A 27872-nucleotide genomic window follows, 5' to 3' on the forward strand; every position below is an offset into this window, starting at 1 on the left:
TGTAAATAAAAAAATAAAATCAGTATTTATGTAAGTGCTTGTGTTTATAGAAAGCTGCTTTCTGGCTTTATTGGGTCTCTTCAAATGTCTGAATGGGGAAAAAAAAATAATCTTTTAACGTTCTGTTCCCCAAAAGGGCTGAAGAAATAGTTTCAGCAGTGATGTAAATACATTGGTGAAAATCAGGAGGAACTATGCTTCACAGGCAGTTTCCTGTTGCTTCTGGACTTGAAATATGAAGAAAATAAAACACATAGAACCACAAGAGGTTTATGAAGGAGCATAAAGTGTTTAGACATTTAGTACTTTAGTAATGTCATTTATGTATTCCAGAAAGGTACAGCATTATGGCACCTAACCCATCCAAATCCACAAGACTCAACATTACTAAAGGGCACTGCCTGTGAAAGAGGTTTGTTTCAAGGATAAATGATAGGGTGTAAACAAATACATTTACAGTATTAGTAGTTCCAAAAGAGTTAAATATGGTACTTTTGAAAAGAACAAATGAGAAAACCCCCAAAACTTCAAAGACATTAGTATAGTTACTGCACCTGCCTGCCAGGGTAACCAACTGCCCCAATATTGCCAGCCATTCCTGGAATTCCCTAAGTGGAAAAAGAGGTGGGAAAAAGAAAAGAAAAAAAAAAGGGGGAAAGAAACAATGAACAGGTTTAATGTCATGTTTTGGAGTTTATTTGTTTTATCATTTCTCTTCTAACACCTAATCATATGGCACAGCTTAAGGTCATGGAAGAATTTCTCTTTAAGCAAGCTACACAGCAACACCCTAAAATTTACTCATCATATATAAGTAACTCCACCAATTGCAGTTACATATCCTTTAAAAAAAGCTTTACAAGCAGAGTAGCCTAAGATTTTGTGAAATACAAGAGTGCACCCCTTATTTCCATAATAAAAACATAGATGCTATTTTATAAAAAGTAATTGAGGAGGACTATAGGAGACAGTCCTTATAATGAAGCAACTGCACTGGTCTTAGCTGTATTTGAACAAATGTGTTAAATGTTTCATTAAAGAAGAATCATTGTGTCCTTACAAAGCCAAATTTCTTTGTTTCTTCCAGAATCAGGTCAATATAGCACTGGATTAGTCACAAATGTATAGAACTTCTCTCTATCTTCTTCCTCCTAATCAAATCCAAAAGTCATTTTTGTTGGTTTATTACTTAACATCTGCACATCTGTTTATTTTTAGAAAAACTTGCTTTTCTGAAATGGTGCCAAATGCCATGGCCCCATCACCGAGACATAGGAAGCTCCACCTACCTCTGTTCAGTTAATTTTATTTTAAACAAGAAAGTCCATAAATTGGACACTCGCCCAGCCTGACCCTTCCACCCACTGTCATGTCAGTGTTAACCATAGCAATGAATCAGGGCTTCCTCTCTGAGCTGTTCACAGCTGATTTATGGCGAAACAGCAGTCTTAGGAAGCAGAACTCAGAAGTGCAGATGCAAAAAGGGGTTGCAGTATTTTTTGTTAAAATCAGCTGCCACTGAGATGATTCTGTCACCTGCTTTCAACCAGTAGTGACTCATCCTCTGATAGATGTTCCACCATGGAGCTAGGATCCATGGTCTCCTATTATGGCTCAGTTGTACCTCAAAATATGCGTATATGAAAAAACTAAAGAAGCAGTACGATCGTTGCATTTACAACTTATCTTTTAGAACTTCTCCTTTGTTACCAGCTGTAGAAGAGGTTCCACAGTTCACAAATTCAGAGGAATGTCTGTCCTTGCTGTACAAGCTTCTAAAAACTACAGACACAGGTAGGTGCTACAGACAACTAGTAACTGGCCTAACTTATCACCTTCACCAGCCAGGCCTGAAAATACCAGCAGCAAGAACTACATGCAAAATAAAACTCTTGCATCCAAAGTTCTCTTTTAAAAGCTACATTGGAGTACTTTCTGAGTGTTAGAACACGGTGCTAATAACGCCAAGTTCACAGGTTCAATCCCTGCTTACTGCAGGGGGTTGGGCTCGATGATCTCTCAAGGTCCCTTCCAACCCAAAGCATTCTATGATTCTATGATAATAACAAAGGAAAATATTTACAGCAGCAGTATGAGAACACAGAGATATCAAACAGTTGCACATCCCCAGTTTTCACACTTTTGAACATGAATTGCCTTTGAAGGAACTTATACGCTTGATTGCATAAATAATTAATAGAACTACTTTTCAATGCAAGCTTCACTTTTTCCCCTCCATGGTAACTAACTGATTACTTTTCACCTGCAACTTCAAAGATTGAGGCACTCTTCTACTAGTGTTAAGAATAACTTTTTTTTTCACTGGCTGTCTCCTTATCTCACTGCAAAATTATAGTCATCACAGAAAAACACCCATGGGCCTATAACAAAAATCACCAGTCATTCAGCTAAAATTTGTGTATAAAACTCGTTAGTCATAGATGATGTTCATGAGTATCATCTGTTATCATCACTGTTTTCCTTTCAGTGTCATCCGGAAGGAGACTCATTCTTCCACCTACTCTGCCATGAGGAGCCTCGTTAATGCTAACAAGATGCATCAGCAATTCGATGTCTTTGAAATTTACATTCAGATTGCTTCTTGAACTGACATGGGAGTAAGAAAAAGCACTAAATAACCTTTTCATTTTCTACATGCTAGGAGATTTAAAATGCATTAAACTGGTAGAGGTTTTGAGAGAATGAGATCTGTGCCTCTAACAAGAATTTTACATTAAACCCCACCAAGCTAGTGTGGTAGTTGAAGAAAATCAAGCTGGTCTTTTCCATTTCATTTAGACCATTTCTTACCACACTTATCTCTAAATAACCTGAACTCTTGGTCAAGAACGATCAAGTATTTCCTTAAGCAGTCAGTAATCTACACTGATAGCTTGTATTGAACACCTACATTGGATTATGCATTCTTCTATCCTCAATTGTTCATCTGTAGAGTATAGTGTACTGTGCTTTCATCACTTACCTGCTCACCCTGTGGCCCTCGCAGTCCCGGATAACCCTTAAGACCCTGCAGGTAGAGAAACAGATATGTGATACAGTTAAACACACAAAATGGACCTTTTTTGCCTACTCCAATCTCTCTTTATCAAGAAAAAAAAAATTATCCAAACTTGTTTGCCTGCACCATTAGTGTGGCTTACATTTAGCAGCTATATGAAAGCTGAGTTAGAGAAAAGGAGTAAGAAATATTCACGGCGGTTCAGACAATTTCAAGGTATCAGCATGCTTAAAGACAGTTCCAGACTTGTACTCTTTCAACCAAAAGAGTACATGGGATGCTGTCCCCAGTTGTTGATGAAACTGCAGAACTGGATTTGGTGCAGTGCACTTCCCCATTCCAAATCCTTGTCACTATGCCCTTTCTGAACAAAGCAGTTCAGAGGAGGAGTATAAGTAGAGGGTCATCCTTCCAGGACACACGATATCACTTTTTAAAATTAACATAGAACAAATTTCAGCCCTTATATTATGGAATTTATATTGGTAGGGAGAATAGCCTGTTCTTCATCCCAGAAGTCTTCCCTGTGGTGCTGAAATCATGAAGCTGTCAAACTTTACTCCCTGTGCATTGACCATTTCATACATATTTTAGCTCTTAAAGAAAAAAAAAGAATTAAAAATAGAGCTGGAACCTGCCATCTGCATCAGAACACTTGAAAGGGGAACCTTCTTCTTGGATGTCTTTACACTATACTAAACATACCCAGACAAGCTGGCCTAAAAAGGAGGCTGTAACAGTTGCATGATTGATGCAGAAGCCAAGTGTCTGGTCTCCACATCCCTTGCAAGAGGTACTGGGAATACGCAAGTTCCAAAAGCTGCAGCTTGAAAGAGAAAGACCAAACCAATCCTTATTCTGGATAGAAATCTATCAGAAAATTGGCCTCAAAGACATTGACAGAGTAGCGGGAGTGTCTTGGCTGATGTCAAACATCTGGCTGCCTTACAGCATGATGATACTTACTAGTCGGTAGAGATTTGAGACCCACTGTAATAAGAAGGAATTCTGCAACTGATTTCAGCAGATCAGGTACCCCAAAGTTTTGGATAAGCTTCTGCATGACCACAAGAGTTTCTGCATAAAATTAATTTTATTATTACATACAAAATTAAAAGATAGAATGATTTTGCTTGGTGATAATTTTAGATAAGAGAAGAGAATGACATCTGTCAGGCTTCAACATTTGCAATTTTGCTATTATAGGCTTGCTTGAGGAATCTTGATCCAAAAGAGATGTACCCATTAAGAAACCCAAAGGCCTCATTTTCTCAAAACCCTATACAGCAGGTGTGTCCTTTCATTTTGCTAATCACACACAGGGCATTGCCAGCTTGCAAAATTATAATGTATTCTGGCTTCAATCCTCTCCTGTAGCTTAAGTCTAAATAATTTACATATGTTATCTTGTACCTAAGGAAGCAGGTCTGCATTGCTGGTTGGGGCGGGCGCGGGGGCGGTGGGGGAGTGGCAGGGATGGGCGGCAGGGGCGGGAATCTGTAACACAGATAGCCAGGAGCTGATTTTAGATTAACCAGTTAGCATGAAATATCCCAATTTACTACACTGATGTATGCCTAAACCAAATTTTTTTTATTGAATTGCTAAAGCAGACCTAAAGATGCCAGCCAGCATAAGCCAGTAACTCATCTTCAGCTTTCAAAATGTGCCTCAGAAAGCCGTATAGAGGTTTTTTTACACTCCCAGCCCACTCTGTATTTAATGAGTTTTATCCATTTCAGAATTTTATCCTCCCTATGCTTAAATGATCAGCTGAAGTAGGTGTTGCTAGAAGAAATCTCTCAAGTAGTTTATTATTTCCATACAAGGAGAAATGGAGAGCAAATGCTACTATACAGAGAAACGTTGAAAGAGAAGTTTATCACAATTTAGTTTCAAAGTGGGTCAGTTTAGCCGATTAACACCTGCATGGACAGTCTCAAAAGAAGGCACACAAGGAACTGTGAGATGAAGAAGGAGACTTAATTACTGCTATGCATGTTGGTACACAACAGCATCTTTCTTCTGCCAGAGGAGACCTGCTCTGAACTCATACTTTAAAGTAGAATGCCTATATTCTTACTCAGAGTTAACACGGCCTTAATTCATTCTAACTCACTAAATGCTGGTTGGCAATGAAGCTAAACCATGCTGAGTATCATTCCAGAGAGATTTTTCACATAGAGTTTTCCTTTCCTGTGACTTAGCTAATCCTCTTAAAAGTCTTAGCTTTTTATTAGTTTGGGTTCGTGTTCTTGAGTATACCCATATAAATAAAACTCAGTTTGCTCTGAACTAAGATGAAAGTAAACAAGAAGAATACAAGTTCACATGCACTGGTTTGCAAAATGAAATATCTCCCAATTTCTAATGAAGATTAATGCTCTGATTTAAAAACTCTGCATCGAAGAGAAAGGTTTGAATCTTCCAATTACAGTAATATAGACTTCAAGCACACTACAAAAACATAGCAAGTTGCAAGAATGCTTTGGTCTGTGTGAGAGAAAAATCTTTACCGCCAACTAATACAACTCAGAAAAGACTTCATAGCAAGTTTAAGTGTCTGACTTCTACCATATGCCTAGCACAGTGGGACCCAGACTGAGTGAAATCTGTATATAGCAAAATGTAGATGTTAAATCATAACAGCAAGGACTGTTCAAGCCAAGTCTTTCCATCTTACTGGTGCCCATTGTGTTTTATTAGAATTTATATGCATTTGTTAAAATACACCTGGCACAACACTGGCAACTTTGCTAGAGAGCCAAGAAGTTTCTGTGACCTCTAAAAATCAGTAGTTGAAGTGCTACACCTAACGCTACAACCATCAGCTGCAGAGAGATATTAGTCTTTCAAAAAGTGCTGGAAAAAAAAAAATTCTGGGCATGGGTTAAGTCTAGCATATAAACAGATTTCCATGCGCTGTCACAGGAGCCTTTGCAATACTTACTTATCAGCTCCACATTGAAAAACTGGATGCCATGTGGTGACAAACTACTTCATCAGCGAATGGTTTAGGTTTTTTTTTTTCCTTCATAGCTCTGTTCTATCTTGTTTGCCAATGTTTATTAACACAATTAAGATTTCACTTAGCATCTCTTAGCTGGAATATCCTACTAAATGGAAATACCCCTTCAAAAAAAAAAGCGTACATATAGAAGATGGACCTTTTCTCCATCTAATTCAGTAGAGGAATTTCTCTCACAGAGTAGCCCAAAAACTGCAGCCAATCTTTTAAAAAATCTTTTCCAATGATCTTGTGAAGTACCTGCAACCACACAGGCACTGCAGTCATTCTAACATATTGACATGATCCCCGGCACTGTTAATGCCCAGGAGTCCTGTCCTTTGGCTGACAATCTACCCCCCAGGATGCTGGCTAGCAGAGGCAAGTACTCGCCTGTCCGTACAGTGAAGCAGGCCCTTTTTGGGAGGGGGGGAAGGAGGGGGCTTCCGTTCTGCGAGGTCTCTGGACTGATATAAGGAAAGTCTTGAGTGCTGATTTAAAGATGGCCCTGGCAAGACAGCTCCAGATACGAGATCCATGCAACTGCTCTAGAAACAGCACTCTCAAACTATCCCTCATCTCCCGCCATTGCTTCTCTGCTTCAAAAGATGAAAGAAACAGGCCTCTAAACACTTCATAAACATGAAAGTTTCTGTTCTTATGCTAGAACAAATTTGGAGCCCTACCCTGAGCAAAACTTGCCTTTTTATAGTGTGTTACAGACATGAGAAATATGTCATATTTTATATGCAACCACAAGGATGCATACTCCGACACATGGTGTGTAATGAAAAATAAAGTCAATCACAATAATCTCTTCCCAGAGTCCTGATTATTAACATACGTTTGTTTTACTATCTCATTAAAAAAACATGTAGATTCTCAGCTTTATAAAAAGAAACATCATTTTATAGTTCTAATCCAAAACAGTAGTTTGCTAGTGCTTTTCTATTGCATTATGGGCTTCAAAAGCCTTTTTTTTTTTTTTCTTTTTTGGTACAATTAATCTTTCCAAGAAACTCTCCTAACACGATCTCAGGAAAACAGAACCAAAAGCACACGGAATATGGCTTCTCAAAGTCATTCGTGTCAAAAAAAGTGAAAACAATATGCACACTTGCCTCACTCTTCCACAACACATGTTTTAGTGTAAACACCAAATAACATTGCACAGGAAGTTCAGAATAAGGCAAACTCTGATTAGAAAACTCGTTAAGCGCAGTTTCCTCCTCCACAGCCACCATGGAGTGGGGCAATCATGCCCTGTGGAGAGCAGCAGGCATTGCAGTGCACCTCCGCTTCATGGATGATGAATTCCATAAAGAAAAAACCCTCAGATTTCTAGGTCTTTCAGGAAAACACTGACAAAAGTCAACATGACAAAATGGAATTGCCACGAAATGAACATAGATTTTATTACACTATTAAAAATATCTGGAAGAACATTAGAGTTTTTATTTGCTATCAAATATCTCACTGTTTAGAAGCTATTCGGTTAACACAAGCCAATTGTCAAAATCAAATAGAATTTGGGACACCATTAACTCATGTGTAGGATTTTCCTTTTTACCTGGATGAGAAAGAATATCAGAAATATGTTATTTATTCAATATTATAGCAATTACCCAGTAGTACTGGGGTACAAAACAAAAATGGAAGTACTTGATTGTTCCGCAGTTTTTTCCTGTAGCTGGTTTACTTCACAGCTACTTGTGCTCACATTCCTTTGAAAATAATTCCTGAGATCACAATGAGCTAACAGCATGTTCACCTATTTACATATACTGAAAAGCAATAACTAAAGATCAATTACTTAAAACACAGTAAATTATGAGCTTGTCATTAAAAAAATTAAGCGTGAAATACTTTTAACTGTTTACAGGTGTAGTGCTGTTCAAAAGCTGGTATTCTTACAATCTGGGTCAGGAAGAAGTTATCTTAAACATGGTTCTAGTTAGCATCTGATGTGTACAACATGGAAACAGAGAGTAAAATTTCCAGTGATCAAGTGAGCATGATTCTCCACAGAGTCTCTAAAACCCTCAGATAAGGAGTGAATTCCTGTGGCAGGAAGAAAGCATGATCGCCATAAGATTTTAATTTCCGTGCCCCCAAATATCAGTCTCATAATCCAGAACAAGTGACAGCTGCTTCCCATCTAAAAAGCTTTAAAACAAAACCTACTTTGTTTTCAGAGAAAAACTGTAAACCTGAAGAAATAAGAAAGCACAATACTTGGGCAATCTCAAGGTGGCCCAAGATCAGTCGTGACAAAAGCTATCAGTGTCCAGGCTTGTAGGTTAATTCTCACCAGAGGGGATGCAAATTCTTGTCACAGCTACACATTTTCTCAGTTCATAGAACTGTGGGCCATATGTTTGGCAAAATAAATTTCCACGCTCCTCCTGGTGCTAATTCAATGATAGCTTCCTTTTCTGGTCACATTTTTACTACGTTTAGGTGAGTTCTAGAAATTAATGACTAGACTTAAAAAAAAGAAAAAAATTGTCACTTTAAGCTGAAGACAACATTGAATGAAGCCATCTTAAAACATAACACTGAATATAAGTTTGCAATGCCATTTTTCTTTAGTTTCAACAGCAGGAAAGTATTTAATTAATATTCCTTCTCTATATGTCAAAAATTAAAGGCCAAAAATACCAAGCCTACCTTTCTAACAATTCATTCCATCCTTTTGATGGACACTTTACAGCTGCCTTTAGCGTTACATATTACTTCAAATTCTGCTGTGACATCTGTTCTCCACGTCTTTCTATTACACTTGCAACACTGAACTATCTTCCGCAAAGACAGCATTTAATAGTACTTTCCCCCCAGCTTTCTTGCTGATTTTTGCCACCTCACCAGTTTGTCACCATCTGACTAATCAGAGTGGCCTACTGGCCTTACATCAGGTCATGTCTCCTTCCACATAAACTATATTCACTCCTTCAGTCTTCTGCACTCATTTTCTTAAGATTGTCTCATTTCCTCTATTGACATCCTTCATGTACCCTTCCCGAAACTACCTGTCTGCCTCATGCTTGCCTGTATATATAGGACTGCCATCATTTGGATATTTCTTAAATGCAGTGTGCGCCACCTGACATTTCTCATATTAAAAAACATTGCGTTATGTAGCATCCAAAATTGGAACTTTTTCCACCCGAGTTCCATTTCAGCAATTCTGGCACACATTTGGGAAAAAAAGCAAATAATTCAGTGCAGAAATACTGAGCACATGATCCTGTGGAGCTTTTTCTATACTACAAAATACACAATATAGAAAAAGAAAGGAAAAAAACTATTACTGAAAATTGAATACAGTTGATTTAAAAATGGCTGTATCTTGCAGGCAAGTCTATATTCCTTCGTACCTATTGTGTCAGGGCCATGCCAAGCCTTTTGAAGGACACCAACTTAAGCATCTGTGATTTATATTCTGTTGCCGTGATCTCACTTGATTTAGTTGCAAGGACAGGTTTTGCACTGTTGGCCCTGGAGCCTGACACAGTAGAGAGTCACAGTACCAACAGCAGGCCTAGAGCCCTTCTGTCGCCTCTTGATCACCAGACATCCACCTGATAGCCATGGATTTGAGCCAGGGAGGGTTGCATGAAAATGGCAACAGAATCTTACCTTCTGGCCTTTGATCCCAGGTGGGCCTGGAAAGCCTATGGGGCCTGGATCACCCTGTATAACAAAAACATCCAGAATCACTGTTTCACTTGAACATGACACAGGGCTATAAACATGCAGGACTTCATATCTTCTCTGCATTCTTGGATATTTGGTACGAAGAAGTACCATGTTGTTTTACTGGGCAGCAATTTTTTTTTTTTAGATGAAGAAAATCGAAAAGGCAGCAGTTCTTCAGCTGCAACCACCTGGTGCAATGTGCATGCTCCTGCATCATACAACATGGCCAAATCATGGCTGGAACAGACTTAGTTCACAACCTCACCACATTTACTTTAGCCAACATAAATGATAGTGAAGAAGCTATAGAATTCTTGAGGTGACCCTTCCCTCAGAAGTGAGTGGTTTCACCTCAAATTAATATGTATTATTTAACTATTACTGTTTATTGTTTGTGTTACTGTTATGCCAGCAATCCTCAACCAGGAATCAGGACACCATTATGGTATGTGCCACATAAAACATGGCATAAATCTAATCTGTGTAAAAGACAACATGAAAGATGCATGTAGACCTAAGTGTTATGGTGGCATGTGGCTATTCGCATTCAAGTTCTTTAAACCTTGCAACTACATGATGGTATGCGTGAATGAGAATTAGAGCATCTCAGATGCTAGGGAGCTGGAAAAAAGATGCATTTTCTTATGGTTGATGCAGTTGGGGGAGGAGGGAAAGCACCGCAACATTTCATTGACCTGTTTATACAAATGGCACAGGCTGCAACAGCGCTCTTGATTTCAAAGCTGTAGGGTAACACCGGGTGTTACTCACAGGCATCCAGATCTGCTCTTCTCATTCAAAAATACATTCTATGTAGCCAAGGAAATAAGTGTAACTATCGAAGTTATCCCCAGCAGTGCTAGATTAAAGATTATATGTACATTACATCTGCACTGGTCAGTCTCACACAATTAAGTGTCAAAATACACCAGTGTCGCAGTAAGTACAAAGTATTGTGCTGTTATAACTTGTCTGAATATTAAATAAGACTTCAACAAAAGAATGGAACAGACAAAATGTTCTTCTATAATTAAGAAACTATTACCTTTTCCCCACGTTTTGCCTGTCCTGGAGAGAATCCTGGGTCTCCTTTAGGGCCCTGTTGCAGAGAAATTAAGCTCATTAATATCATCGGGGAAAGGAGTTTGTAATAACATATTTGCAAACAAATATTTTCACCGTTATAGCCAGAGGAGGAGGAATGTTCATATAAAATTCACTTGTTATTACAGATTTTTTTCTTACAACTTTTTCAGTGAAGAACTACAACAAAATACAATAGTGAGTTCACATCAAAATGAGACTTACATTTTCCAAATATCATACGGTCACAAAAATCATTTGATAAGAAGAATTTACTGGTAAATCTGAGCAGGATTACAGCAGACATTGGGGCTGAAATGCTCTCCCCATATCTCCACCATTTCAGGACACCGCCTATTCCCCAAACACCGTGCAAGATTATCGGGCTATATTACTGCACTGATTATGACCTCATCCAGGCTTCCTTACACTCAGTACCTGCCCCACGCAGTGCAGACATCGGGGCTGGGACGGACGGAGCTGTAGACACGCAGCGAAGGCCTCTGTTCAGGTCCGAGTTACTTCTTAGCAGATGAGGCAGCTCATCGTTCCCGGCCAGAAGTTACTGTCTGCATCCAAGATTAGGCCGCAGAGAGGGGAAAGACGCTGCCACACCGATCTCTCCCATTTCAAATTCCCGCTGCCAGAGCCCGCCGCCACACGAAGGGCGGGCACTGCAGCCCGACATCATAGAATTGTTTAGGTTGGAAAAGACCTTGAAGATCATCCAGTCCAACCATGCCACAGAGGCCTAAGGCCTGCCTGGGCCAGGAGCCGGGGCTGCTCCAGCCCAGCATGGCCTGGCAACCAGCCCCGCAGAGCTGGTGGCCACAGGCAGCTCCGCCGCCACAGCAAACCCGCAGCCTTCATAGTCAAATTCACCGCCCTTAAAACAGGAGCCGCCAGCACCCGGTACCTCCTGAAACAGCCCTGGGTGAACTGCTTCACGCTGACCGAGCGGTCCCCCGGGGAGTTCCCAGAGCCGTAGGCTGAAACCACATTCATGCGCTAATGACTGAAAATAAGGTAATGGAGGAGGAAATGGCAAGCCCCTTGGTCTAAAATTCATACTAAAAGCTGCATGCAAAAGGCACCGTAACATTTCATTGACCTGTTTATACCAATGGCACAGGCTGCAACAGCGCTCTTCATTTCAAAGCTGTAGGGTAACACCGGGTGTTACTCACAGGCACCCAGATCTGCTCTTCTCACTCAAAAATACATTCTGCGTAGCCAAGGAAATAAGCGTTACTATCGAAGTTATCCCCAGCAGTGCTAGGTTAAAGATTATATGTGCCCTCCATTGAAAGAGAGCTAGAAGTTGGGAAGAGCAGCTGCTTGGACATCGCCAGCGCAATCCCACTCTCAGGGGCAAGGCTGGGTGCTCGGAGGGACACAGCGCGAGGCGCGCCGACGGTCAGCCATGTCAGACCTGCCACGGGCGCGGCTCTTTGGAAGTGCTGCGGGGCCTGATCCTCCTCTTGCGCACCACATTCCCCGCCGGGGCTTACCCCTCCCCTCTGCAGTTAAGCAGCTAAGCCTGCTGAATCATAGAATCATAGAATTGTTTAGGTTGGAAAAGACTTTTAAGATCATCCAGTCCAACCATTAACCTACACTACCAAGTCTACTCTAAACCAATCAAGGGTAGACTAGACTAAACCATGTCCCCAAGTGCCACATCTACCCGTTTTTTGAACACTTCCAGGGATGGGGACTCCACCACCTCTCTGGGCAGCCTGGTCCAATGCTTGACCACCCTTTCCATAAAGAAATTTTTCCTAATTTCCAACCTAAACCTCCCCTGGCGCAGCTTGAGCCCATTTCCTCTCATCCTACTAAATAAATACTAAATAAAGCCTGGAAATACGGCAAAATGAATCTGTTGTGTTAAATTGATGTGTCAGGTCAGAGAGAACACCATTCTTCGGCGTGGCAGGAGTTATCCGAGTATTTTCCAGCTGATTTACCTTTTGGAAGGTAAATAGTTATATTCCTTGAACAACTCCCAGTCTTCTGCTTCCATTTTCCAACACAGGCACATTAAATTAAGAGTTGTAATAAAAATTGCGACCAGCTCTCGGCTAGTTAAAATGTAGGCCTCTGATAACCTACCCATAGCCTTTCCTTTCCCTCATAAGCATAATTAATTCCTCATTGTTTTTAATCAAAAAAACAAATAGCCATTGTTATGCATGGCCTTCAGTTGCGGATTAACAATGTGTCACCACAGCTCAAGATGTGAGGATAAAATAAAGCACTTCATTATTTAATCTATGTGACATTACAGTGTATGTACAGTGTCAGAATCCACAAACTAGATTTTCTTAACTAATCCATTTTTTCAGAGAGCCAGGAATACAGTCAAATCTCATGAATACTTTTAAATGACTTTACAAACACCCATCAACTCTTTATCAGGAATTAAATGCCAAGGACGTCAGCTATCAGTTGGCACTGCTAGCACACGTCCAGGGCTGGATACTACACTGTAAGGGTATTAGCTAATGTTGCTCCATGCTTCAAAAACAAGTACATAAAGGATGCTTCAGCACAGGAGGGAAAAATGCATGCATCCTAAAGGCAGAATAAAATTCTGCATTAAGTTACTGCCAGAAAATTGTTGCAACTTGTCTGCAACGTTTTAAGATCAAACAAAAGTGTATTTCGTTTCAGATTACACAGTCAGTGTGGGTCAACTGGATTTTCATAGTCAAAACTCAGTGAGGACCTGGCTAATTTTTATTTAAAGAAAAGTGTTTCAAAAGACACTTGTATTGAAAGGATAATTTATAGCCTAGCAGAAATGAAAGAGATCGCTAAGCACCCAGTAATATATGCATATATATATATTTTTTTAATGTAAGTATAGATAAGTACATCCACACACATAGTTCCTTCTATTCTTAAAATCATGGAGACAATTACAGAACTGATCAGGATTATGATCCAGTGGAGGGGGAAAATACATTATAAAACAAATCCTAGGATTAACTGGTTACAATTATTTTCCTAGAGATGTATTATATTATACATTCAGCATAAATACTGTAAAAAATAATTATGAATCTCCAAGTTTAACTGTTCCTATAGAACTAGATAATAACAAAAGCACACACAAAAAAAGAGAGTCACTTGGTTTTACAGTGTTTGACACTAAAAGCTTTATTACATTTTTTTTTTTTATGGCCTCAAGCAGTTTTTAACACCTGTCATGACAGGTCAGATTCCTGCCATTAGGAATCGCACTAAAACAAATCATGGTTGCTGCTGCTTTTTCCCCTAACATATCTATCAAAATGCTCAAACTAAATACGAGTTGAAGGCATTCTGCAACTGCACAAATCTGTCAAAACTATTTAAAGGGCCTATGTTACACAAGTTTGAAGGGTTTTATTTGAGCTTCTAGACTAGTATTTGTTCTTTGGTTTTAAATACCACATGCATAAATCTTCAGGAAATTATTGTAGCATATTAATCAAGTGATAATGTCTGAAATATTAGAGTATTTAAATATCAAAGGTTGGGCACTGACAAAAAGAAAAAAGGAATTTATAGAGAATGACAGTATATTTTTCTTCCTTTTAGGAAAAAAAAAAAAAACCAACCCAACCAAACAAAAACCAAACCCCAAGGCAAAAGGTTAGAGCAATTAAATGTTCATTCTCACTTAAATTCCAGTTTATCAAAGAGGCCAAGCTGATTTACAGGAACACTTCTTGGGAAATACAGACTACTTGCATGGGTAACAGTTTCCAGGTTATCATTCTGTACACACAGTTGGGTTTTTTTTCCCCCCTGAATAAACTGCTATTTTGTCTTGATTTGAAGTTCAATGTGATTGATTGCACTTAATTAAAATATGTTTATAGTAATAGTCTCCATCTGTAAACCAAAGAAGGCCAATTGCTTCTATTACAGGAAAGAGTTCTGGGGCTTCCAAAAAGTCATTAAGAAGTTCATGTATTTACATGGCAACATGGATAAATGAACTCACCTTTGGACCTGGCAATCCTGGCAAACCTGGATTACCATGTGGTCCTGGAACACCCTATAAAAAAAACAACAAAAAACACAAAAAAGAGTGGGATTATTCAGTACTCCACTGAACAACTGTGAACAGTTTGCAGAGAATCATTTTACTGCATCATTGTTGATTTTAGAAGCACTGGTTGGGACTTTCAAAGAATTCTTAAGAAATAAAAGATGTACATCTTCCTAAAAAATGGAAAGTGAAGCTGAGTACTTCCCTTTATTTTAAAAATCTCAGTTTCTATTGTCTTCCCACGTAATTCTTAACAGGTATTTGGCACACAGTCACTGCAATGTTGCTTTCCAGCTACACAACTTGGAGACATGGGATAAAATCAGAAAAAACACATTTTGAGGTACTCAGCTATAAGCTGCAAAGAGAAGGAAGTAGATCAGTTCTCACTGACTTAAAAGATGACCCAAAGCAGTGGATTCCACCTTCTCTAAACAAATCACAGATAAAAATGCTTCACCAACCTGATTCTCCCACAGCCGATGTAGAATTTGGGCTTGTTACTAAAAGAGTTGGACTTAAACCAGGAACAGAACAGGCTATCAGGACTATCTACACCTTCCAGGATAAGTGTCGTCCTGCAATACACTCAGCAATCCTCACTCCTTGACAAACTGCGCATCAGCGAAAATATTTGTTGCAATGGCTGTCAGCAGCTATTCCTCTTCCAAACACTGAAGGACCAAACTGGTGAAAACCTATCCCTGGTAAGTTGGCAACAAAGCTTTTGTTGAATTCACTAAGGCCAAAATTAAACCCAAACAATTAATCCAAATACCAAAAAAAAAATAAGAATCCTTTTCAGCTCTCTCATATATTCAGTGGTCTTAAAACAGATAAACTCAATGTTTGTCTTTCCCTCATGTGAGGCTGAATTTACTGGTTATACCTTGCAGTAACACTGAAAGCTGTTATCTCTTAAATGCTCCCTCTCACTAATGACAATGTTGACATAACTCCACAGAAATGCTAATCGTGTGTCCTGTATGAGAGCTTAATTTGCACACCGGCAACTTTGGAGTGGCTCTCAGGGATTTAGGAGAAAGGAAACAAATAGTAAGTGCCAACCTAGCTGCAGTGCTGAAGTGGCTCCTAGCTTTTGCTGCTTGCAATGTTATTGTCTTGGGGCATGGCACTGCAACACAGAGGTGCAAAAGTATCCTCATGAAATGAGAGGCATCAGGGGAATTTCATCTCATCACTGACTAATTCTGAAATTGCTGAAATTTCATTACTGAGAAACTTGGAACAAGCCAAGACACTTCACCAACTTTAACTGTCAGATGTAGACTTCTCTACCATAGAATTACAGAGATCAAAATCAGGTTTTAATGGAAATCTCTAACCATTAATCAGGCATTGATACCATGCCCAAAGTGTCGAACCCATGTGAATCTCTGTCAGGATCAAGTCTGGACGCACACCTGAGAGACCCTGAAGAAGGCCTGGGCGATGTGGCTCTGCACTCTGCTGCTTCTCTTCAACACCCCGAGTCACATTTCAGGATCACAAATGGCAGCTCATGTGAAGGAAGGCAGAAGTCACAGGGCAGACTGGTAGACGTGGACAGGAACTTTGCATCAACAAGGTTTTACGTGCTTTTTGGCTCAAAAAACTCCTCTATCATACCATGTATCTTCACTGGCTATACCTGCTTGAATTTATCAGCATTGTACGAACTAAAGAACACTGACATTTAAAAAAAAAGTTGTTTCTTTGATCAACTAGTTTTGTAGACTTTCTCGGCCCATATAAATAGGTATTTTAAACTCAGAACTACTGGTAAATATTAACCTCTGCCATTTCCATACTTTTCCAGCCACTCTACTGTAAGCTGTCTCCTCACATCGGAAAGCATGTCCTACTCAATAATTAATCCAGCAAACTCACAAGGTAGAGCACTGTGCTCCTAAGTACTCGATACCTGTAAAAAAAGACCTGCAGGGGAAAAAGAAAAAAACAAAACCCAAACAACCAACAACTGAGCAAGAGAGATCTCACAAACAGGCACGGCTTTAAACATATGAGTAGCCTCCTCTAAACCACAGGCAACTTCCCACTTGTGAGGATCTGTTTGGGTACGTGGGATCCTGCCTCTGATACCAGATGTATCCTTGACTGAGGCACCATGCAATGGAAAAAGCTGAGTTCTAAGAATTGTCAGCTCTTATGTAGAAGGATACTTTGAAAAAAGGATCCAAGAAGTCAGGAAGATACGGATTTGAAGGAATGCTTTTCATTTTATACTTCTAAATGTGTCTCGTCCACTCCCTTGTCTCCAACTGCTCTAAAGCATCAGTTTGGTTTTCGGCCCCTTTGACCAGTGCACTTCCCTACCCAGTCAGACCAAGTTTTGAAAGCCAGCAAAGCACAGGATGTTCAACACATATTGAGCAGCAGCTTGTTTAGACGTTCCTCAAAGGCTGAGTCAAAACTCCTCCTACACGTCTGCTGAGCCTTCATATAAACTACTCCCTTATCTCCCACTTGCGATTTGCCTAGATGAGCGCACTCCAGCCATAACCACTTACATCCCCAAATACCACAGCCTGAAATCTTCTACACAACAAATGCTAACCTGCTCCCTCCAGCTGCCCTTCCCCTAAAACTCCCAAAATCAACCACAACCTCGGGGACATTTTTTTTTTTGGTACGCAATTGCGCAAGCACAGATTTACTCTCTTTTACCCCATCAACTAGTCCTTGCAGTGGCACAGGCTTCTCCCATGCTCCTGGCAGCTGGGGTGCGGGTTTCTGCTCACTGCAGCAAAGCCTGTGCTCTGTCCCTGGCACAGGGCAAAGCTGCTGTCCCCACTCATGCTGGGGTGCACCCAATCACACAAAATAAATCAACATTTGCTATTGTAGCTCATTTCTTGGGAAAATTACTCAGCTATTTGTCACCCCTTTTAGCAAGTTGCTGTAACACAAGACTAAAACAGATTTTGGGGATTCCCCCCCGGCACCCCCCCGTCTTGCAGTGGTTAATTTTGTATCCACCTCCTGCTCCTCTGTGGCTGTGGCATGCATTGCTCACTCCCCCTCGTTCCAAAAACAAATGAACATGACCTTAGATTGCAGCAGATGGGAGCAGCATGGAAAAACTAAAAGTTAATATTGTGAGCAGCAAAAGCTAGGTACCAATGTAACAATGCTCTGTGTACGTGCCCATGCACGGAATTAACTCTGCTGGAGGTTCACAGCAGAAAAAAAACTCGTTTGCATTGCCTTACTTTAACCCATCTGTCAAATGTTAAGAATCATACACTTTCGTAACCACCAAGTATATGAATAAAGTCGAGAAAAACAAAATGATGCAAACTCCAGTCTGATTATTGGTGACCTGCCTAGAGCTACAGAAGAACATAGGCGTTTTACTCACCCGAGGACCTCTCTTTCCTGATGGACCAGGTAAACCTGGAGGACCTGGAGGACCCTGGTGATAGAAAATCAAAACAATTGAGGCTAAAACCCGATACAAGGACAGTATCACAAGTCTGAATCAGACCAGTTCTTCTAACTGATGACTTTCTGCTCATGCAGACCTTCTCAACTTGAAAACCAATTCCCAAACTACAAGCATGTGTGTTTTTAATCTGGCTCCAAATCAGATTTCTGTTTAGAAAGTATCTTATGTCAGAGGAATTGGAGCTAACAATCTAGATAGTAAATTTTACTTAAGTGTATTTATATTGAAGGAAGAAGAGATCAGCTCAAGGATTAGGAACAAGCAAGTGCAGTGTATTTAAAATAAACAAAAAAAAAAAGAATAGAGAATAATTAAGCCTTTTTAGTAAGCGTGCTGGCATGCCATACGCATTTTAGAGAAGTCAGGAGTAACTGAAAAAATGAGATACCACTTCACAGAAAAAAGACAGACATGAAATAGCAGAAAATAAATGTGGACAAATGATTGTTCAGTTTCCTATTAAAAGCCTCTGATAAGAATAACTGATAGCATGTTTGCCCTTGTATATAATGAATATAATTTTCTTTAAAAAAAATGCAGATTTTTTTAAATGCTAGTATATAACCAGATGTATCTTTTGTAAATAAATTAGACTATTAGTCGCTATAAGAACATTGGACAGTGTACCACCCTCTGTATATCTAGTTATTTTGACCATAGAAACCTTTCCTTTTCTGTATATGATTGCTGTTCACGTTCAAAACCCCAGGATCTACTTCATTGTACTCAAATATGAATGAGAGCTCTAGACTAAAATCTGCACTAATTTCTATTATATTTAACCTATTCCACTTGAGTCCTAGAGGAGGCATGGGCTTTTCTTAGGGGTGAATTCAGCTCCAACCCAAATATGCCAGCATGGCAAGACCCAGCTTTAACAGAAACCAAGCACTCCTACCACAAGGGAAAAATGGGCATCAAGAAAGACAAGGTGGTCAGTTGATGATGGCAGGAAGGGACTCAACTTGCTCTTTCACCCAGGCTTCCTTGCGCTCCTGTGTTCTGTATATACTACAGCCTCTCAGCTGAGGCACCAGGCTAAGTATCAAACTGCCCATCACCAAACACCACTGCTGAAAGCTGGCAGGGATACCAGGGAAATCAGAAGGGCAACTACGGTGTCTGAAATGGCCAACTCGCAGGCTTTGCAAAAAAGGAAAAAGGAAAAAGGAAACAAAAAAAAAAAAAAAAAAAAAGAGAGAGAGAAGGGAAAAAAAGACAAACACCCTTTGGGGTTTTCTTAGCAACCAATGAATCATTTTATTAAAACTGAAGTTGCATTTTTAAAAACCTAAAGTTTTGTGGAAATCTTTTTCTTTGGAAAGATGATGTCACTGGCAGAGAAGACAGCGCTGATTACGGACTTTAGGCATTGTCAAGCCAATTACATTCATTTGGCCAAAACACAGACCACTTTGGACAATTCAGGGAAAAACACCGTTGCTTGGGGGGGGGGGGGGGGGGGGGGGGGGAGATTTTCCTCTCCAATTAATCATAATAATCTTAGGAGTCTAATTGTAGTGCAACTGCCTGTTTATAATTGGGAAAATTTGTATGTCCATACATACTGCGTTAACTCATGCTGAAACCCATACCCTGCATTTTGCTCTCTGCATAATTTAGAAGACACAAATCTGTGTTACAGTCCAGCTCTCTAGGTCAAACTGTAACATGTCATACTTTTAGCGTAGGAGGTTCGCTATTCAGCCTGATTGCATAAATGCTCACTAGCATCCTCACATTTTTTCTACAGTAAAAAGGACCCTCTGTTTAATAACAAAGAAAACATAGCAGACAGACACATGGAAAGCTTGTCACCTGCCATTCTTGCCCACATCCAAAAACATACCTGAAACAGCACAGAGAGCTCTCACCCTGCCACTGCTGAACTAGTATGCTTTCTAATCTCTCAAATCACAAGTTGAGATGGACTTTGCTTAGAAAATTATCCTGGGACTATAAAGGGAAACACACAATTAAGTAAAATAGTTGCAACTAGTGTGTGTTCTTTTGCAATTTGTGGTGCAAAGTTCTTCTCTATCCTTATTTCAGACGCTCTCTACATTTCCCTAAAAATACATCAATAGCCAAACCCCACCATTTTTCTAATAGAAATCTTAGTGAGTATTTATTAACACTTTGCTGCTGATTTACTGAGGGCAGCGAGAACATTTTTCCCTATGTAACTTTTAATTTTTTTTTTAAAATAGTACCTTTTTTAAAAATAAACCCACCCCGCCCAAATCCCCTCACTTTGATTACACTAATTCATAAATAATTATCTCTCTTCATCTAAAAACACAAAAAGAAGAAAATCTAATCACAACCAAGCCCTCAGCAACCCCTAAAAGAATCAGTAAAATGTATTTTGAACTATGCAGCCAGAGATGAATAATGCTTTCTCAAGGCTTTCTGAAACAAAGTCAACTGTTGTAGATGAAGTCTCTGGTTAACAATAACTAGCAATTAGCACCAGCAATCCAGGTGTTTGATTGAAGTTTTAACAAGGACTCTACTTAACCAGAGTACATTACTCCTTAATCTCCATCTTAGACTCTTCCCTGCAACTCAAGCAACATCTCTGCTGACAACAGACTTAGTAGAGCACACGTAAGCTCCATGGAAATGCTTTTCCGACTAGCTGCAAGAAGTTATTCCACCCTATGTACTCCTTCAACCTGTGAAAGCAACTACCACCTCAAATCAGCATGACACTTTTTATACCGGCAGAAGCTATTTATGCCTCTTAGGCATCCATGTAAGCCACAGAAGCCAACTTCTGAGAGTGAGCCAATCTCTCAAATCAAGGAATTAGTCATTTGTTTGAATAACTTTTCCTCCAACTACTGGAAACAGTAATTAAACAAACCTGAAGGAATTAAAAGTGTTAATGTGGTTTTTTGCATTTGACATTTTAACCGCCAACAAAAAAAAAAGGTGACTTTGTATAAATACTACTGACACAAATTTAAAATTAATTTATTTACTAAGGTCAGTTTGCTCAAAACAGATCATATGTACCTTAAGAAAGGTCCTACAACATATGGTCCTTAGGAACTGTGAAAATTTCATTTAGCTATTGAGGGGAGAAACGCAAGTTCCAAATAATCATGGCTTAATCCTAAATTAATGAGAGTAATTGCTACTCTTTCAGAAATTTTCACTACCTTTAAAATGGTCGTTGCGATGAAGGCAATGGTGAACTTCCAGAGACTTTTTCTAGGATACTGAAGCCCTTTATGGATGCACGTGTTTTAAACTTGCCCTATGCCAGAGGTAATAAGGAAGCATTTTATTTACATATAACAAGACCCTAAGATTTCAGATGCACAGCAGTAAATTCTGCATTAAGTAGTTAAAACTTCTGCACAGGCATATGCTGATCCTGTTGCCATTCAATACCTAAATCACATTCACTGAAATTTCTCCCATGAAACAACTATGAATTTTCTCTTTAAAAGGCATTTGACTACACCCCAACCACTCAACCTCAGCTCACCTCAAACGCTTTTTTAAAAGACTAAATTGAAGAAACATATGAGTTTAATGCTTGATGCATCAAATACCTAAGGTAGGCAGTCCTTCAGCAAAACAAGAAAGACATGAACCTTTCTGCACATCATCACCAAAATACCTGAAATAGAGCAGGGAAGTAAACAGAACCATCAGGCTCCAAACCTCTTCTAAAAAAACTCTCCATGAGTGGAATTCCACTTCTAACATTGCCAGTATCACTTGTTCTATTGTGCAGGTATCGCTCTGATTAGCCGTGGTTTCGTTACATCCCACCTAAAATTTCCTACTCTGTCTTGCTATACTTTCTGTGAACAGGCAAAAAAGTATCTTTATTAACTCACCCTTTGCAGAACTATAACATTTGTCCCTGACTTTCATTACTAAACACACTTTTGTTTTAACCTTTACTCAGAATCATATTTTCTATATATAACTGCACCACCATTACTGCAACCTTCTGCAAACCTTCCAGTCTGTCTACATCCTTTTTAAAGCTCATCATCCAAAACTGAGGATACTTCTCCAAACTGCAGCCTCAGCACACCCAAACCAGTAGAAAAATAGCCTCTGATACCCACCACTCCTGGTGATAGGATGCATTTATTCTCTAGTGCACTACAGCATCACTATCACCCTCATATGACTGCCTAACCAATCACTCTCCCATCCTCTATGCCTACGTTTGATTTCTGTACTATTGCACTAAGTTTCTTCCCATTAGTTTTAGACCATCTGGAACTCTGATTTGGTCACTCAGAATGCTTCTGCCTACTCCAGCACGCTTTGTCTACCTTTTTAAAGCATATTACTTCATACGGATATTAATTTAATTATTGAGCAACAAGGATCCTACCAAACATGAATAACCACCTATTTTTTCTTCTTGCTTCATCTGCATTTCACTGGAAATGATAAAAACCCCACAAGCTTCTCTTTCCAAATGTCCTAGAGCAGGCAGTCACTTGTACTATTAACCTCCTTTCTTACACGTGTGGAAGTCTTTCCCTTTCTCTGTCAAGAATTCCTACAACAGCCAAAGCAACGCGACAACATCAGAGGAATATATATATGGCTTTGGGTTATGGATTAAAGCTTTTCAATATTGTTGTGCAGAAGATAGGGAAACTGCATCAGTTTCAGGTGAATTAAATGTTTAAATATTGAAGACTAACATTATCTTTTTGCTACTAAAAATAAACCAGAAAGAATCTTAATTTTATCTGAATCAGCAGATACTGAGATTGATTTCTCAGCTTGGGTAAGGAAACGTGAGGGATACCTGCAGAGCTAAAATGCATGAAGGTCATTACCTGCCCAGTATATCCCCTGTGGCTAGGGAGAGCCTCAGCAAGCAATTTTGTTCAACGGAGAAATAAGCTAAGAGTGAAATCTCTGCTGGCACTACCCTTACAGCTGTTTATTTAGCACCACATTTAGGACTTCTGAACTGCCCTCTTTCAGGGTTCTCACCTTCACACTTCTTGGCTGGAATAAGGGCATCTCATCCAGGACTCAATTCCGCCTAATGCAGGGCTCGCGTTTCCAATTCCTCCTGGCAGTATCTCCAGACTGCTTCTCCTTACCAACTAGATAGCTTAAGGAACACTACCTTTTGGTCTTCTACTATTTCTCCTTCTGGCTAAGTGTCTTCATAATCCATAAAGCTTTTCCAATAGAGAAAACTAATTCCTAGCTCATTTCTCAGAGGAAGCCAAAGCCTGTGCAGATAGGCCTGCAGATGCAATTACCTACCAGCAACTAACCTAAATCAGCTCTTCAGCTCACATCAACCCCTCCTTCTACCAGCACAGACTATGCATCATGTTACTGCAAACAGCTTTAGGACTGTGCAGTGAAGAATATCAGTTTGAGAAATACACACCAGATCTATTTTTTTAACCTTTATACACTGCCAACACCCTCTGCAACACAAAAAGGAGAGGTTCATCAGATGAATAGAGCAGCATCCCCTCTAAACTAGCAGTTCAGGAGACCACGCTGTTCCACTTTAAACTCACCTTACATTGTGTAGGGGATTTTGGTCATTGCAACTGCTAGAATTTTAATCAGGGTCTTAATAGTTTTGAAGAAATAGGTACCCTTTTCCATATGCTATCCATAAATGAAAGCCTGCATTCTGCAGCCCTGCTTTGCAGCGGTGGGTGAATTCCACAGCTGTAGGATCATGGAATACAAGGGGCCTAATTATACAAGGCAAGAATCAGTAGATGATTAAAAGCTAAAATGAAGCTGAGGAGTTTAAAAGCCACAAAAGCTAGTTCTTGCCTGTCAACTCCAATAGAAGGAACATCATTTCTGTGTTGAAATCTTGAAAGAAGGGTCAAACCAACCACAACTTAATGAAAGAAAAAAAAAAGGGGGGGGGGGGGGGGGGCGGTTCATGCCTCTTCAGGATTTTTTGCTGTAAGGTTTTTTTTTTCTTTGCAAGTTCCTCAGTGTTGAGTTTTTAGGCTCCGCACTGATAAGACTCCGTGGGTACTTATGTATTACAGTGTTAGAGCCACCCAGATAAAAGCTGGATTATCTCTGGTCTTCTCTACATGGGTGTAGTAGACTGAGAAAGCAAACCAAGACCACTTCTGCAAGTCTGAGGCCAACAGCAGTGGCAGGTACTGTGCCACGCAACCTCCATGGAGCACAATTCTTTACAAAAGCTTGTGTGAAAAAGGCCATGCAGAGACCTCTTCTCCAGTGGGCACCAACCTCTCTGGCAACACAATGCTTTAGCTTTGCCTCTGTTTCACTGGGTGCTGCTGGGCCCTTCAGCCAATCTAGTGCCCACAAAGGTCTAGATTAACTTCCCAGCTCTCCCACAGATCTCTCAGACCTTGGGCATGTTATTTAAATCCTGACCCAGCAAAACGCTTCAGCATAAATGCACCGTATTCATTGCTACAGACCATACCAAATGCAAGGTCTACTGTAACTGCCTTCCTAGATGAGACAAACTTCTGCATCCCCAGTCTGTAAGAGAGGCACAGAAAATGGTAATATAGACATCTTTGAACCCTCCAAATCAGCTATCATCTTTGACACTGTATGTGTAGTGTCTGTGTCTAGAAAAAACCCACAGCATTTTCTTGGAGTTTCTTAGTAACGCAAACAACCAACAGCATTATCAACAGCCATTTCTGTGCCATCTAAAAAAGAATGGGTTTAACTTTCTTGTCTGTAACTGACTCATCACAATGTACAAGCTATATGTTAAAACTAAAAGCTTCCATTAGCAGTTACTAAACATCCTAAGCTCCAAAAATGGAAATTAACCTCATGTTGATGACAGCTACATACTTAGTGATATGCCCCCATAAATACTATCATAAGGGACAAAAAGAGGAAAGAAAAAGGCTGATTTCACATTCAGAAAAGATTAAGCAAGAGCACCCCTGGACTAATGTGTATTACTTGTTAACACATTTTTTCAACTGTGTAACAATCCCTTTGCATCTGGATCCTGTTTAAAGTTGAACTTTTAAATAGGTTTTCAGTTCCTGACTACCTTAAGAAATGAGTATTTCAGTGCCGAAAGAATACATGCAATAAATTTACGGGCACATTCAAATATATACGAGGAGCTGCTTAACACAAATCAAATTGCATTCCAGTAATAACCACACAAATGCGCACACACACAAAAAGAGCAAGTGGAATTATCTACTCCATGCTATGGTTTAAAAATTTTAACCAAAAAAATCAAACAAGCACTAACTATCATATTTCCCAGGCTAAGCAGGAACTGCTGTTCTTTCTTGTCTGTAGCTTCATATATGTTGCTCCCATTTTTATGTATTAAAAAGGTTGAGCCTTGTGCACACAATAAGAAAGGACGAATGGGTTTCTATTAAAACTGCGCATTTGCAATTGTTTCAGGGATCACTTACCCTGAAAGGTAAGCAATTTTTTACACAAAAATGATGGGGTTTACACAAAATCTTGTAAGACTGTTCTAAAAATAATTTTCCACGCAGATCTGCATGACCCCATAACCTTAGGTTACAAATGGTTTTACCAGTCTAGATTCTGTAACTGGTCTCTTTCTACAGTCATGAATTTTGATAGCATTGCTCAACTGAGAAAACTATGTCAGTCTTCCAAACAGCCTGGTTGTTCTTTTCATGGATCAGTGTCTACATTTATGTACTGTATGAATTTATCCTGTAATTTTATTAAGTGAGCAGTCTCCATAATTAGCAGTTACAAACATCTGGCTGCATTTCAAAACTTAAAGAAGTCTGGGTTGCCTACCACTTCACCAGAATGTGAATGTCTTGAATGTCTTTGTATTCTGCCAGTAAATATAAATATACAACACTTACACCAAAATTACAGGCGGGAAAGAGACATACTTAAGGCAGACAAACATCTGTACAGTACAGCCGGGAGAAGTTGCAGTCACAGCTTTGGCATGCTTTGTGAGGTTTCTTTCAAAGCCTCTGTTAAATGTATGTTGCTGCATTATAGTAAAAAGAGTAGTAAAGATAACTTACAGGAGGTCCAGTTTCCCCCTTTGGACCTCTGACACTTTCCATTTGAAACATTTTGTCAAGATCTTCATAGTCATAAGCATAATTATCAATACCAATGCCGTAACTGTTTTCTGTGTGATAAGTCTCATCCGCATCAAATGCACCTTCCTGCCCTGGACCGAGCTGATTATCCAGAGAGAGGTCAGCAGGCAAACCATACAGGGTTGTGTTGAAGACTTGCTGCTTTTTGCTTGGTGCATCTAAATGCTGTTTTGCTTTGTCCATTCCCTTGCTTTTAGTTTTACTCTGTTTTACAGGGGAGATCAGAGAAGGCTCTCTTTGCCTGCCTGCATCTTCTGTGGTATTATCTAAAGTATTTGGATATGATCCGGTGGGGGCTTTAGTGATGTTTCTTTTTTCGCTCGTCTCCTGCTGATGAAGATGCAGATTGACATTTTCCTGGAGTTCTGTTTCAGGCCAAGCTTCCAGCAACAGAGGTTTGGCCTCTGGAAACTCTGATGCAGAGACATTTCTTGACTCAAAGTGTTCTGATAGAAAGTGAATCTGAGCAACATTGGTAACAGGAATGTTTGATGTTTCTTCCTTTCTATCAGCTGATATGCCTTCTGACTGGTTTTTCTCATCAGTCATCTTTGAAAAAACATCCAGCCCATCTGACACATGTGGAGCTCCTAGCAGAGATCGATACGTTTCAGCCTGGCGACACTGCTGTTTCACATATTTACAATAGTTTGCAGAGGCTTCTGCAGAGGGAATAATATCTAGCTGACATATAACTCCTTCAAAGCTGACAGAGTGAGAGTTCATCCTTCCCAGGGTAAATAAACCATCCAAATCAAATGTCTCCACTTCAGAAAGTATTTCCCTGCTATAGTACTTCTTTCCGCACTCAGCAAATATCGAGACAGTCTTGTCTCTAATGTCAATGGCAAATGAATGCCATTGTTCATTATGAACACTATAATCAAAATATACGGACTGCTTCCCTCCAGTGTACACCACTACTTTCCTCGGTAGCAACTGGACACCGAACTGCAGTCTACTTTTGTTCCTAATGCTGAAAAGGAAAGCATTATTTACTCTGTAAGAGTACAACCCAACTAATATGGTGAACTGATGCCCTAGATTTGATGGTATGACTTGAGTGATGGGGGACTCAATATGTGCATCACTAGTGAGTATGACTCCTGATACGGTTAGACGAACACCCTGAGGTAACAGAGATGATGTTGAGGGCACTGCCGTCTCTGAGGGCTGTTGAACATCTTTCACAAGGCCTAGCTGATGAAGAACATCTATTGCTGTAAAAAGAAATAAAGGCATACTGTTGATTTTGTTTACAAGCTCATAAATTCAGATGCATATAAATAAATGTACACACAACATCTTAACAAATCTGTACTTCCCAGAGCATATATACTGCGCAGAGCAAGGCCACCAAATCCCTAGTGTAAGGCACACCAATCTTTCACGTAAATTAAACCAATAATTAAAGTCAGAACAAAATTTCCATCTTTAAAAAAAAA

General features: G+C 39.7%; 1 protein-coding gene across 1 annotated transcript in view; it reads right to left on the bottom strand.

Moving 5' to 3' along the window:
- COL24A1 (collagen type XXIV alpha 1 chain) overlaps window positions 1-27872 on the bottom strand; it is a 171227-nt gene that overhangs the window by 110822 nt on the left and 32533 nt on the right. The window contains exons 5-11 of the mRNA XM_075711229.1: window positions 26347-27647; window positions 18236-18289; window positions 14806-14859; window positions 10771-10824; window positions 9666-9719; window positions 2984-3028; window positions 555-608 (exon numbers count right to left, since the gene is read on the bottom strand). Coding sequence (XP_075567344.1) covers window positions 555-608; window positions 2984-3028; window positions 9666-9719; window positions 10771-10824; window positions 14806-14859; window positions 18236-18289; window positions 26347-27647 — 1616 coding nt within the window. The remainder of the gene's footprint in view (window positions 1-554; window positions 609-2983; window positions 3029-9665; window positions 9720-10770; window positions 10825-14805; window positions 14860-18235; window positions 18290-26346; window positions 27648-27872) is intronic.

The sequence above is a fragment of the Pelecanus crispus genome, chromosome 5 (assembly GCF_030463565.1).
Source record: "Pelecanus crispus isolate bPelCri1 chromosome 5, bPelCri1.pri, whole genome shotgun sequence".
Taxonomy (NCBI): Eukaryota; Metazoa; Chordata; class Aves; order Pelecaniformes; family Pelecanidae; genus Pelecanus; species Pelecanus crispus.